The 14,183-nt window shown below is 43.2% G+C and overlaps 1 protein-coding gene and 1 pseudogene across 3 annotated transcripts in view; one reads left to right on the plus strand and one right to left on the minus strand.

Moving 5' to 3' along the window:
* Positions 1 to 14,183, minus strand: part of LOC148674436 (uncharacterized) — a 95,159-nt gene that overhangs the window by 54,770 nt on the left and 26,206 nt on the right. For all 3 annotated transcript variants that reach the window (XR_015935306.1, XM_088624535.1, XM_088624536.1), the window contains exon 11: positions 824 to 938. Coding sequence is in view for 2 of the 3 variants with exons in the window: in XM_088624535.1 (XP_088480661.1) it covers positions 824 to 938 (115 nt within the window). In the remaining variant the exon portion in view is untranslated. The remainder of the gene's footprint in view (positions 1 to 823; positions 939 to 14,183) is intronic.
* On the plus strand, positions 6,271 to 6,338 carry LOC148674437 (U2 spliceosomal RNA; annotated as a pseudogene).

Here is a 14,183-nt window from a genome sequence, read left to right on the forward strand (position 1 = left end):
CTTAAGGTTTAGGAACACTTAAGAGGAGAGCTAAGGAGCAATTTAAACTTGCGGGGATCCGAGCAAGTGCCCGCAGGCCATGGGGAGCGTGAGTACATAAGACTGTGTAACCTGATTTCTCCATCTCTCAGTAATGTTCTCGTGCTTTGGGGATGTAGCCAAAAATGGCCAGAATAGAAAAATTGTATCTGGGTGAGCAGATGTGTGGTTGCGCTTTTAATTACATTAGCTTTAAGGAGGCTCCTTTTAAAGTAATTCTGACCAGTTTATGTACAGTAGCTGTACCAATTATTTAGACACAGAAAATATTGTATATCTCTGTAGTAAGAGTAATCTTCCTATACACATATAGAAAACACATTCTATTTTTAACATGGAATATGATGAGCTTTAGTCTAAAATGTATTGTTTTGATCTGACACTATTGAATGTGATTTCTTTAACTCGTCTGTGGTGGCTTTTTCTGAGCTTGTGTTTAGAAGTACCAGCTGATTACTTTTTTGTGGGTTTTATGGGTACTACTGTGGAGTGGTGTTAGAGTTTGTTTTACTCCAGACTCTGTACTGTGTATTCATTTCACATCTGCAGAACTGAAACACAGAATTTTAAGACTTTCTTTTGCTTATGTTTTTTTTGTAATTAAACTGAATGAAACTTCGGACAATTCGGACAAGGTGACAATGATGATCTGCTCCACCTGAGCGAACAGGGCACACCCATGTCTCTCCGGGCCTCCTGAGGGAACAGGGACCTCAGACCTGCTCTCTGGGAGATGGGGGCGGGTGGGGGAACAGAAACAGGACTATACCCATGTGTCACTGACCGGCTGCATAAGCTCTGCAGGTCATCTCCTTCCTCTGGAAACAGAGCACAGCGCCGTGCACCCAGCCTGATGAACACGTCTGCAATGTCGTCCAGCCCTGGGCACCACGCACACTCTGCCAACAGAATGCACAGAATTTAGAAGAAGGAAGGGAAAACGATTAAAGGCTTTTGAAAGAACTGAATGGTTGCAAACAAGACTACACTATCAGCTCATCGTACTCCTTTATTTGCTGATAATCAATTGATCCCAGCCACTTCCTGAAGGATTCCAGAGTATCAACAGCAGCATCTCAACTAGGAAGCTTGATCCTGACAGCCACAACTCAAATGTAAAGAGTGTGTGTCAGAGTGTGTGTTCATGGTGTCAGGCAGGAACTACTTTTTATTTTCTACTTGTGCCGACATGGCCTCACCTCTGCTGAGCTTTAAGTATCTTTATCTTCCTGTTCAATGTGTTTAAGTATGGGATGTCCTTACCAATACCCTTTAGAAGTTTTCACACTTGAACTGAATCCCTTCACGTCCTTTGTTCAGAACTGAAAAGGCAAAGTCAACTGACATTTCTTCTAAGCTCTTCTTGGAGCTGTTTTTGTCCACTTCTCCAGGAAACTTTGCACCTAATTATGAACAAAGCACCAGTCTCGCACCTCAAACTTATGTTTTTGTGAATATTTTCACATTTTGCAGCTCAGTTCAGGCTCTCGTATCTCATTGCAAGCAGACATCTGAGCCAGAGAGTACGTCAGACTTCTTTGCAGCACCACAGCCACACATCCAATTACTAATTAATATGTTGTGTTTGGATGTGCTCCTTAGTAACTGCTTATGTACTAAAAGAAAAAAAAAAGTGATCAGAGAGGAGTGCTGGAAAGAACTACAGCACATAATTTCGTTTGTTGTTTTTTAATAAAGAAAATACTTTTGTCTGCACTGGAACCCTTAATTGGTGCTTGCTATTAGCAGCCAATCAGATGCCCCCATCGTAGCTGGAGATCAGAGTCACTGATGTATTATGATCAGTGCTGCAGGCAGGCCTGGTATTTGCCAGCTGGCATGCTTACTGACATCCTAATAAATCATGAAATTGCTTCATAATTTAAAACAATATAGAAGAACAAAGAACTTTAAATCACATGAGAAAGCTGATAAACTAGTAGTGAAATGCACAGCTGCTTCAGAATTTACCAGTAAGATCTTGTTTTATTCTCTTATCTGTAATTTTACTGACACACTGTCTGTTAATTAAGCACATTAACAAACTGCTAACGAACCGCAGAAGCACCTGTGTGGTACACCTGCACAGTGGACGCAGTGAGGAAAGCAGACCTGGCCCAGCCTGAGGCCTGATGGATCTCCACAGGGCTCCAGCTAACAAGCATTGTCAGACACGCCCCTGGCCTCTGGGCCTCAAACTCCCTTGTGTTTTTTTACTTCTACAATTCTTCTTTCTTCCCCCTTGGGCCATCGGGATAGATTGCATTCTACAATTTCAAAAATCACACAGAAAGGAGAGTGATTGTGTAGAAAGTGCTCCACTCGGGTGTAAAACATTTTTAGGAGGCCTTGCCATGCCAGATTCTCAAGTTTATTTCAATGCCTTGGCTTTGCGAACTATGACACTTCTCTGCCTTTGTGTCAACTTAAAGAAATCCTGATCTCACCTTGTTTATACCGAAGTAATTCTTAAGTGTTGTAGATTGCTATTTGGCATAGTTAGTCAATCAAGTAAGTTTTGACTTTCAATAGAGAGAAGGACTCACCAAATCTCAAAAGACATGGCATGACGATTCATTGTTTTTTCACAATTAGAAACGCATTACATTCGGTCCATACTAAAACCAAAATGTTGCTGGCACTGTGCTGTGAGCCTCAACACTCCCTCTCCTGGCATCAGTATATCCTGTCCTGTGCTGACATCATTTATGGACCCTCGACTGCTAGAATCCATGATGCCAATGGACACCAGCAGTGACAATGGGTTTATAGGAGTGCTGTGCTGATGTAGTCAAAGCCTGGGGGGTTCACTGAACCCGCATAACTGTATTTTAGGGGTCCTCACACAGGAAACTGGAGGGGACTACTGATCATATGAGTGCACAGGGGTGTTCTTTGTGAGGTAAGGAAAATGTTATTGTCTTTTTCTGTTGTGTTTTGTTGGAAGCCACAACCAATTTAAAAAAAAACTAGCTGAGCCATTTAACATCTACCAATTTCTTTATCGCACTTGCTGCACTAATCACTTGCACTAGATTACATCACAGTGCACAAGCACTTAGACAGTTCTAACCCTGTGCTGAAATTTTTGTGATGACAGATTTTATAATTTGGTGTTCTTCTGTGTAATTGTGTTACATTAAAAATTCAAGATTGCTTTTTATGAGACCTTAGCTAATATACAGCACAGACCAAATGTTCAACACAAGAGCTGTAAACGAAGACAACTCAACAGTGCTGAGCAGTCCTCTGTCATGCAGCTGTTGTCATGTCATAAATATTCATGCTTAAATACTGCTTTGTTCAGCTACCTACATCAACCAAATGTTTAATTTGCGTAAGTGCTACCACTCTAGATCCCACTGTCGGCTCTTACGATCTGTTAGTTCTGGCAGGATGTCAGAGTTTTTTGTGAAACTGGACGTCAGTGAATCACACCTGCTTACCACTTGGAAATTAAAAAGAGTTTAACTTGCTTTATATTAACAGTGGACCAACACAGTCGCACAGTGGACAGAGCTGTCACATCAGTGCATCAGGGTCCTAGTTTCAAATCTGGCCCTGTCTGTGTGGACACATTTTCTGATTGCATAAGCATCTTTAGCAGAACTTACTGCTGTTGTGATTTTTGGATACATCTCTACCAGCACTGTATAGTGGGATAGTGTAATTGTTACCCATTCTTCCTGGCACAATTGCTCCAGTAATGGCAAGCTGAGAAGGGATATTTGATTAACTGCAATCTTCAAGTCTTTCCATACATTTACTGTTGGATTCAAGTCAAGACAACTGGGCTACTCAAGGTCATCCACTCTCTTCATGCCAGACCATCCATCCATTTTCTAACCACTTCTTCAGGGTCACGGAGCCAGAGCCTGTCCCAGCAAGCAATAGGCGCAAGGCGGGGTACACCCTAGACAGGATGCCAGTCCATCGCTGGGCAGACACAGAAACTGACACACACACTAACAACAGGGCCAACTTTCCCAGAAGCCAATGAACAAACTAGCATGTCTTTGGAGATCGGGAGGAAATCCATGAGCACCTGGAGGAAACCCAGGTGAGCACAAGAAGAACATACAAACTACATGTTAATAGAACCCGAGGAATTGAACACAAGGCCCCAGAGCTGCAAGGCTGCAACAATAACAATGAGCCACCCTCTTACCAGAACACTCCAGTTTATATTTGTAATCGTTGTCTCGCAGAAAAGTACATTTTTGACTCAGTTTTAGGTTCCCGGCAGACTCAAGCAGAAACCCTCTTGGTCTTTATGGTCAATTTGCCATATCAGTGTATGAAATTCAATATCTGTCTCACAAAGACAATCATACTAGTCTTGTAACCCTTTAAATTGATCTTTTGCTCCTGAACTCATTTAGGGTTACCACAGCAAAAGATAATAATTACATGATTGAGAATCTTTTTAAGATTCTTTTTAAGAAAATATAACTTATTTGTATCTTATCAGTATTTTTTAACTTTATCAGTTTGGAATAGATTGTGTTCCCATGAGTGAAACTGCCATGACTATAAGCTTAGATGACAACAGATGTGGATACTCTGCAGGGGGATATATTGCAAGGCACTGCATTTGCCCCTAGCCAGCCCCTCTGGCAGTCCCACCTTGCTCCCTGGACCTGTTGGATGAGATCCTGGCCCACAGCGACCCTCTAAGGATAAAGTGGTTACTGAAGATGGACAGACAAAAAGGGGTCTGACCAGAACCGGTCAAATTTGGAAGCACAACCTGTGATTGTGTTTCTAGCGGACTTCATCAGACTGAACAGTGAAATGCCAACCAAAGGACAGACGTGGAATGAAGAACCAAGAACAGGTTGCACGTATGAGGGTATGAAACAAGATAAACAGCCAATACTAGATGAGATCCTTCTATCAATTAGCTGCAAAAAAATGAACCACTTGACAGGGTGACTGGCCTCCTCTAGTTGGTAATCTTTCTTATGTTTCTAACCTCTATCTTCCCTTTAGCCCTCTATACCATGAAATACATCAGTCAAGAACAGGGATGAATAGCTGAATGTTCCTGTTATCTCCCACTCACTAGAATTGATAAGACTTACAGTACACCTTTCATTAAAAGGTATAAATGACAATTTCACCAAACAAACTCTGCAGTTTCAGTTCAGCGCAGCTGCAACTGTGTATCACAACAGGAGAAGTAAAATGTCCGGTTTTAAAAATGAGGTTTTCCGAAGGATCAAGGTTAACAATTTCTGAATTTACTTTTAACAGTGTCTGAATTAAAGTGCATTCACTGTGTGCTTTTAAACTTCTAGAATGACTTTCTGAAAAAAAGGAAAAAGCTTTCAAATGTGGCTGATCTGAGAGGCGGCAGACAAGGCTCTCACAGGCTCTATGGGACAGACCCAGCTCTGTAGCCCTCGCCACACAGAAACTCAAGGACACGCAGAACGAGGAAACAGAAAGACCTGGGATTCAGTTACATGACACTGGAGACCGATGTGAGAACCGGTGCACGAGAATAAAGAGAAGACAATCCCTGGAGTCAATTTTCAGCTCCGCACCTCAAAGACGTTTTTCAAGAAAGACCTGAACTGAGCTAACTGGGCTGGCCTAAGGGAAGGGGCGAGGGAGTGAGAAGGGGAGAGGCAAAGAGAGCAGTAGATGTGGAGGAAGCAGGAACAGGGGCTGACAATATAAAAGACACAGGGAAACCAGGAGAGAAACAGAGGACAGAGGGAAAGGCTCACACAGTATCTTCAGCCCTTTATCTCTCTGTCCTGGCAGAACGGAGAACAAAGATGCAGACTGTTCTCTAACGTGATCTCTGCGAGGCCAGCAGTATGTCCAGCTGAGGTCAAGGACAAGCCCATCTTGGGAGTCCCATTGCACCATCAGTAATCTGTTTGTTACTGCCCTGAAATAAGTTGGCATGATGCTGGCTTTCATTATCAAGCCTTTTGTGGGGGAAAAGATGGACTTTTCAATTAGCATACATCATTTTGTTGGCCTTTTATGAATTGAACTACTTTTTTATAAAAGCATGTTTCCAATCAAAGTTATGTCTTCTTAGAAAAGTGTATTTATGAACAGCACTTTGTGCTGTGAAAGTAGGGTTTCTGCAAAGTGAGCTACCCCTACACACAGACATAGACTCCATTTTCTCTTCTAGGTGACTCCAGTTCTGCATGAGTCACCACCAATTTGTGGGAAGGGGAGAACAGTACAGTACAATATATCACCACCAACGCTTCTCGGCCTTTTGGCTAAGATCAAGTGTAGTATCTCACCACCAACTCATCATACAACCAACTGGCCCTCCTCTCTGGTTACAGCACGGCTGCTTCATACAGTCTGAGGAGACAGTTACAATGCCAGCCAACATACAGATCAATCTACTACTGAGCAACCAGTCAAGACGGGGCCAAATCACAGTCCTCTTATCTGAAGCTTAGCAACTATCCATGGTTGTGCATTAAATCTTATTTATATAATTAATCATGTGGCAGTGGAATGTCACAACTCTTGGGACATGGGTTCAATTCCAGCCGGTGTTGCCTTCTGTGTGGAGTTTACATTTTCCTTGTTACTGTGTTTGCTCTTTCCTAGTTTACAAGTTACCTAACTTCTTTTCCACATTTCCTCCTGATTTATAAAGAGGTTAATTAAGTGTCTTAATTGTCTGTGTGCATGTGCCCTGCCATGGACTGGCATCCTGTCTAGAGTGTAGTCCTGTCTTGAGGACTAATGCTTGTGGAATAGGCTTCAGGTTTTTGTGAACCTTATAGTGACTGTAATAAGTGACTGTGGAGTCACCTATTAGGAGTAAGTGGATTTCCCGTAATGGATGGAATTATTTGGATAGACAGAAAAGAAAGGACAACATTTGTATAGCGGTTTCTACTGCGTGGCTACTTAGCACAGGACCTCAGTTTTGCATGTCAGTAATTCGCTCAGGGTGACACATGGAGTCCAGTGGCAGAGCCCATGGTTTGAGCATGAAGCCACCTGTTAAGCCACATCAGCCATTTTCCCTATGCAGCTGCTTCTCCCTGCTTGTATCCACTGGCAAAACAACCAAAACAAATGAGCAAGACAGTGAACGGCCATCTTCTTGTTTGTAAGTCTTCCTACATCAATCAGTCTGATGCAGTGGATACTGAAGGCACAACGTTCCTGCAGCTGGCAAGAGAAAAACCAGATCTGTGCAGAAAGATGAAAGACACGGTTTGTGCATCAGAGTGTCTCCATTAGCATTTACTGGATGTGGTGTCTTCCCTAATTTGTACTTGAAACAGTAGTGGCAAGTGCAGCCTGGCGAGTTATTACTGATGTGTGTAATGGTGCTGAAAGTCACGCTGGGGTGCTTAAGCATTGGTGACAAGTGGGGTTATGAGGCAGTCTAATTGACAGGGCGGAGGAGGGTGCCTGTAGCTCACAGGCGTACAGTATGCCATGGATGTTAATTTCTGCCTGGCAGTCTAACCCCACTGCGGGTGGCATGGGCACATGGGGCATTTCCTGCATCACAACGAGGACTGCGGCACTCTTGGGTTCCCGCAGTGAATCTGTAGAGTAATATTAGCCTTGTCAATGAAGCGTGTGGCACTGCCACGTATTCCGTCTTAAAGAGGTCCACAAGTCAGCAGACTTCAGCTTGGGGAAAACTCTTAACTGCACTGCATACTCCTTCATCTCGTTCTTATTGTGGGTTACCACAGTAACAAAACACCTAGCAAAGCATTCTGTGCCATGCAAACAATGTTCCCAAAAAAGAGCTCATTTTTAATCCCAAAATAATATTTAAGTGAAAGATATACTCATTTTGTCATCTTCATACATTTTCAGAAACATTTCAGCACATTAAAAGTAATGTGCTCTGGAGGAAAAGCTTAGAAAATCCTCTCATAAATGTTTCTAAGGGTGGTACGTACAGGCTGGTGAGTGTGGTAAACTGAGGTATTATCACAACAGAGTTGAGCAAAGGTAAACTGTTCACTTTAAAAAGGTGCTCATTTCTTGTGTGAGCGTTCGTGAGGACGCGGTGTCCTGTGCCTGTTTTCTTCACGCAGAGAGCACCTGGGCTTGTGGGTTCAGATCTCCTGCTGGAGAGCAGTGCTGGGAGAGAGCTGCCAGGACAGCTCGCAGCTCGCAGCGGGGAGGGGGAGATTAGCATAATTACAGTGTTTGGAAAATGTGTCCTAGAAATGAAATTCGCTGCTTGAATCGCAATTAGGCTCTCCCTGCCCCCTCTCCCTCTTTATATTTCTTTGTCTTTGCATCTTCCTTTCAACCTCCCTTGCTCTCGCTCCCATGTTTCTCTCCCAGGTTTGTCTTTTCTTGACTTTCAATTTCAGTCTTTCTTCCTCTTCCTCCTTCATCTTCGGCTCTCTGAGTTTATTGAACCGTGTTAGGTAGGCAAAAATGGCCATTTCTATTAGGAGGCAAAACAGAACTAGGGTCAGATAAGTGGAGACTTTGTCCTTGTGTTTAAGTCCCTGGTGAGGTTTAATGCTGACGTTACAAACCTGTGAGCAATTTGGAGAAGCTTAACTGCTGTGGTGCACCAAAGATGTAATCTTTTTAATATAAGAGGACATCTTGTTTTTGATGTGATCTGGTGTTTATTTTTGGGGAGGGTGGGGGTTGTGAAATTTTGTACAATTAACAGTTAAAGAAATGCTACTAAACGTAAAAAAACTCCCTTTCATCCTCAAATTCCCTCCCTCTCCCTTCTCCCTCTCTTATCTCTCTGCCTTTTTGTCTTTTCCTCATGAACGTCCTTCCTCTGCCCCCCTTTCTGTTCTTTTCCACTCTCTCTCTGTGTCCTTCACTTTCTCCCTAATTTCTCTGCCCTGCTCTCTCCCTCCCTCTCTGCCTCTCTCCTGGTGTGCTGTCTGTAGAGTGCAGATGGTGCAGGTGCCCCGAGCGCAGTGCAGCAGAGACTGGGAATGATCTGGAGGTGCTGAATCTCTCTCTCTGTGCTGTACCCCGATACAGACGCAGCCATGTTTACACACTTAATAACTCTCTCACACACAAATAGACATTGTCCTTGTGTTTAAATCCCTGGTGAATTTTAATGCTGACCTTTACCAACCTTTGAGCAATTTGGAGATGAAACTGCTGCTGTGCACCTGAGATGTAATGCATGGTCACAGTGATACAGAGAGGATGGGATTTGTGTTCTATACCCCAATATAGATACTGTCACGCTTTCTGCATTATTCTATAGATAATGTAATAATAATAATAATTCCTTACACTTATATGACACTCCACTCAAAGCACTTTACAGGTAATGGGGACTCCCCTCCACCACCACCAATGTGCAGCATCCACCTGGATGATGCGACGGCAGCCATAGTGCGCCAGTACACTCACCACACATCAGCTATCAGTGGGGAGGAGAGCAGAGTAATGAAGCCAATTCATAGATTATTAGGAGGCCATGATTGGTAAGGATATATGGGAAATTTGGCTGGCATATATAATGTAATGTCTGAGTTATGGGTCTGAGATTATGCTCTGTACTTTGATGGACTCTTAGGCATATGGCACTGGAACTGGCACACTTCACCGAGGATGGAAGAATGAAGACAGAGCATGCACCAGTGCTGGCTCTGTTTCTTTGACTTCCCATTTTATTTAACTGTCTGATCTCAGGTTCTATGCTCTTTCTGAATAGCCAGATGGGGTAAAGAGTGTGGATTCTGAGTGTGGATTTTGACTGTGTGTGTGGGGGGATGCCGGACGCGTGGCAGACAGTGGGACCTCTCAGGGTCACGGTGGTGAAAGCTGTCTTTGTGTCTTCATTCCAAAATGAAACATGGTATATTAATATTCCATACAGAAGCCTTTTAGATCTCCCCCATAATAGTCCAGTAATAGGCAGTGCAGCACTCAGAGAAATAGAGTTACATCAGCTCCCCACAGCACACATAATTACAGGCTATTTCTGGATCACATGTCAGAATGCGTTTATAAGAGAGCGTGTGCTTGTGTATGAGTGTACGTCTTTACCTACACTGAGAACAACATCATTAATGTTACCTTTATCTCCAGCCATGCTCCCGAACTCTTAAAGTGGGTGGAAAGAGAGAAAACAGAAGAAAGCAGAGTGAGAGTCAAGGGCAGCGGTAGTTATAGACATGCAGAAGTTTAATGGGCCTGTTTTTCTCATTTGGTCAATAGTTCATTTATCCCAGAACCTCATTAAGACCTTTCTTGCACAATCCTGGTGAGTTAGCTTCAGCAGGACTGCTAAACAGTAACATCTACAACTCTCTGTGTAAGGAAGAACCTCCTACATTCAGCACTGAATCTGTACAAAATCAGTTGCAGAGATAGTTTTACTAAGTCTAGGTCTAGGTCTAATGACTCTAGGTCTAGGCTAACTAGGTGGGATTACCTACCTGATTATTAGTTAGTAACAGACAAGCTAACTAAACTCCTTTCCAAACCACTGACTGTTACACAGAAATGACTTCTGAGATGACTTGGTATCCTGCCAATCTGTAGGACCAGAGTGAGACTCATTGGTGTGCTAACTGACCTACTGAAAGACTGATGGGCTGAGTGACTGACATTTAGACACACAGAATGACCAGCTGCCTGATGGGTGAGATAACAGACAGACTGACAGATTACCCAACTCACTCTAATGACTGACTCAAACTGAATGATGAGACTCACTGACAGCGCACAGCAGGGAGGGGGTGGAGAGGGCCAAACTGAGGGAGAAAAGGAGAGAGAGGTGTTAAAGAAAGGGGGGTGCTCCGAAGTGGCTCAACCAGTAAACGTGCTTGCTCTGATTTAGGTTGGGCTCAATGGTCCAGGTCACAGGTCTGAGTCTGAGACATGTCGCTAGCTGACTGTGACCAGGATTCCCTACAAAGTGGTGCACAGTGCTCAGTGCCAATCCCACAGTGGGGCTGGGATTAGTCAAGAGAGGGCTCTCCTGGCCCCCAGAGCTTCAGAGTGCCTGCAGGCATGCAGTAATGTTAACAAGAGACACAACTCCCCTCCAGTGGGTTCTGAACCTCCTGTATATGTGGCTTCAGAGCTTGCGATGCGTTAAAAGATTAATGACTTGATGGGTGGTAGGTTGGGAGGAGCCAGCCTGCCCTTTTTCTCGTTCTGCCTGTGTGGGAAAGGGCTGTGTGCCAGATTCCAAATCAGGGGGATAGGTCATCAAAAAAACTAGATGGAGAGAGATGGGGGCAAGAGGAAGGGGAGAAGGAGCTCTGGCTGACACACGGTGGACCCAGGCTGAGAGTCTGCTGCAGTTCTACACTGTGTTATTTGTAAAATCAAAGCCAGGGAGCCAAGTCAGCTTGCAGCTCACAGAGAACTGGTATTGATCTCAACATCAGTGAGGCTCGGAGCAGCCTGGGGGAGAGAGAGAGACGCTGTGGCTCACAAAGCACAGTACAGGCACATTCCAGGACTGGGTTTGAATTTCTTTTATCAAATTCTTTTCCAAAGTATTCTAAAAGTTCTTCTTTCTAATTTCCTTTTCTATTTTGCCTATTAGTATTGATCATTACAACTTTTAATTTTAGAACATGAAAATAGCAACATAGAATGCTGGCAGACAAGAGCAGGCCATTAGCCCATCCAGCCCATTTGGTTGCCAGTAGGTTACTAATCCAAAGATCTGATCCATCCGTTTCTAAATGGTCATGCCAATAAAGCATCCTGAATTGAATTCAATTGTTAAGGAGAGAGAGAGGGAAAGGTGAAGGAGGAGAGTGGGGAGAAAACTCAGTAAAGCTGGCTGCCCAAAATGTGATCTTGGCACAGCCTGAGGAACAGAGAATGAGCCTTTCTAATAATAATAATAATAATAATAATAATAATAATAATAATAATAATTTTGAATTTGCTGGATTAATGAGAGAGAACTGGAAGCAGAAGCGAACAATCAAGAGAGACAGGGAAAAGGAGAGTGAGAGCGAAGGAGAAGAGAGGCGATAGAGGAAGAAAGAGAAGGAACAGGAGAGGAAGACAGAGAGAGGGGATGTGGCTCTGTGTCTGTCACGCCTCTCAGTCCACTGATCCCTGAGGGGAGTGGGTGTGGAGGGGAGAGGAAAGGGGAGTTAATGGGAAGAGATACAGTATCTGTTACAAAACATCCTTTTGTACTACGGTTTCACCTCCTTTGACTTGATACTGTTTCACAGAGAGAATTCATCACAAGACCTGATTTCGTAAGCTCTTCGCTCCCCCTCTACATTTGATAAGGGCACAAGACAATTAACTCTGAGTGAAGCTTTAGAAAAGAAAAAAGAGAGAAGCACTTGGAAAATGTAATTTCACACAATCGATGGCATGACCAAAAGCAAAGATGTTTGTACGATGAGATAAAGCCACTGACACAACTGAAAATTACTGCAGCTCAGTACTCATTCTTAACCCCTAGCTCAACGGAAATTCTACAGCCTATAAACTGGCGTGGAAAACAGGTGATGCAGGTGTTGCACTTTTCCTATATGCTGTAGATGTACAGTAAAAAGCTGATTCCCATTATACAGCAGTTTCACCTGTTTCAGGATTTGCCATAAGCGGTAGCTAACGAGAAAACTATTGAAGATTTTCTGGCAGTCAAAATATTGTCACAGAAAGACACGTTAAAGAAATTGAACCGCTATAGTCTTCAATTCAAGACAATCGGGTTATGGAAGCAAAATCCATAAAGGGACCCCCACAATCCTTTTAGGGGAACCCAATGGAAGATACTTTAAGCTCAACAACAAAGCATGGGTACAAAAGAAAACTGGGGAAAGAAGCTGTGGGAGCTGACACTCTGGGATTCTTCAAGTGCTGTCTGGGTGAGATTCTGGGAACAATTAGTCACAGGCAATCTAACAGGCTAGATGGACTGAATAGCTTCCTCTCTCAACTCTTTATGTGCTGTTATGTTTTTGTATATGGGTCAGAACTTACTATTGCTTTGCCCAAACACTGACACTGCTGAAGCTGTCTTGTGAGATTTTGCCTGTAAGAGTAAAAAAATCACTGAGGAAAATTTTGTCAGGAAAATGGAATACTATTTACGAACTTAATAATAATTGACAGTTTCCTTTCTGGGTGTTTACCTCGGTAAATCTGCCATAGACATTGTGCTCTTTCATCTTTTTGTGGCAGGTTTACCATGGTTGCGGTAATGGTAACATGCCTTCATTTTGCATTACTGCACTAGACTATGGCATGATTACTGTAGTGCACTATGGTCAGGTTGTAGTAAAGGCATGTTTGACCCATAGGAAACTACAGTAACTATGCGGCAAAAAGTCTGAAGTAAACTTCCATACAACCCTACTACAAAGGAGATCAGGAGAAATTACTTTATTAATTAATTAAGAGGGAAACTTCTAGGTAGGTCGGATTGTTCAAGCACAGGGTGGAATTTTGGCAGAAAATGAGGCTTAACACCTCTGTCACCATACTGGAGATTGGTTCATCATGTAAGAGGTGACCCACTTTATCCACCACTGAAGTGTAGTCCCACCTATACTACACAGTAGCTACACAACAGCCATTCAGCTCTAGCAGCCCCAATACACATCAAATCTCAGAGAGGACTGAGAAATTGCTTCACCAGTTGAATTAAAAGGGAATTTTAGGAAGGTCAAAGTGTTCAAGCCCAAAGTGGTACATAGCTAGAAGTAACACCCCCAGTTGACATTTTCAACTGTTAAAACTTTTTGAGAGTTTCTGAGACCTGTCATATCAACATATAGGTCTGACTCAGATGAAAGAGGCATGTGCTGAGAGAAGTCCAGAAAGCACATTCCAGTCACAGAACACAGACCCAGGCTGTGCCTCAGGGATTCTGTAACTAAACTTCTGCAGCTCTTAAAACCATGTTGGTGCCCTGGCTGACAGCAGCTGGTAGAGGACCAGAAGGAAAAAATAGTCCCAGTTTCACAAAATGAATGAACGTTGCAGCCTTTTTTGGGCGCCTCTGAAATATTTATGATTAGATTAATATTTCAGAGCCCCAGACCAATTGCAGGCTTTACATCAGTGCTCCTTCAGCCTGTCTGATATGTCTTTACAAACTTTTTTTCAATAGTATTTTAATTTTCCTTGTCAGTACAGCAACTTCCAGTAAAAAGAAGCCAGGAGTAGTGACCCTCTCTCTCTCAGACCCT

This window comes from Lepisosteus platostomus, chromosome 3, assembly GCF_059453375.1.
Source record: "Lepisosteus platostomus isolate fLepPlt1 chromosome 3, fLepPlt1.hap1, whole genome shotgun sequence".
Classification (NCBI taxonomy): Eukaryota; Metazoa; Chordata; class Actinopteri; order Semionotiformes; family Lepisosteidae; genus Lepisosteus; species Lepisosteus platostomus.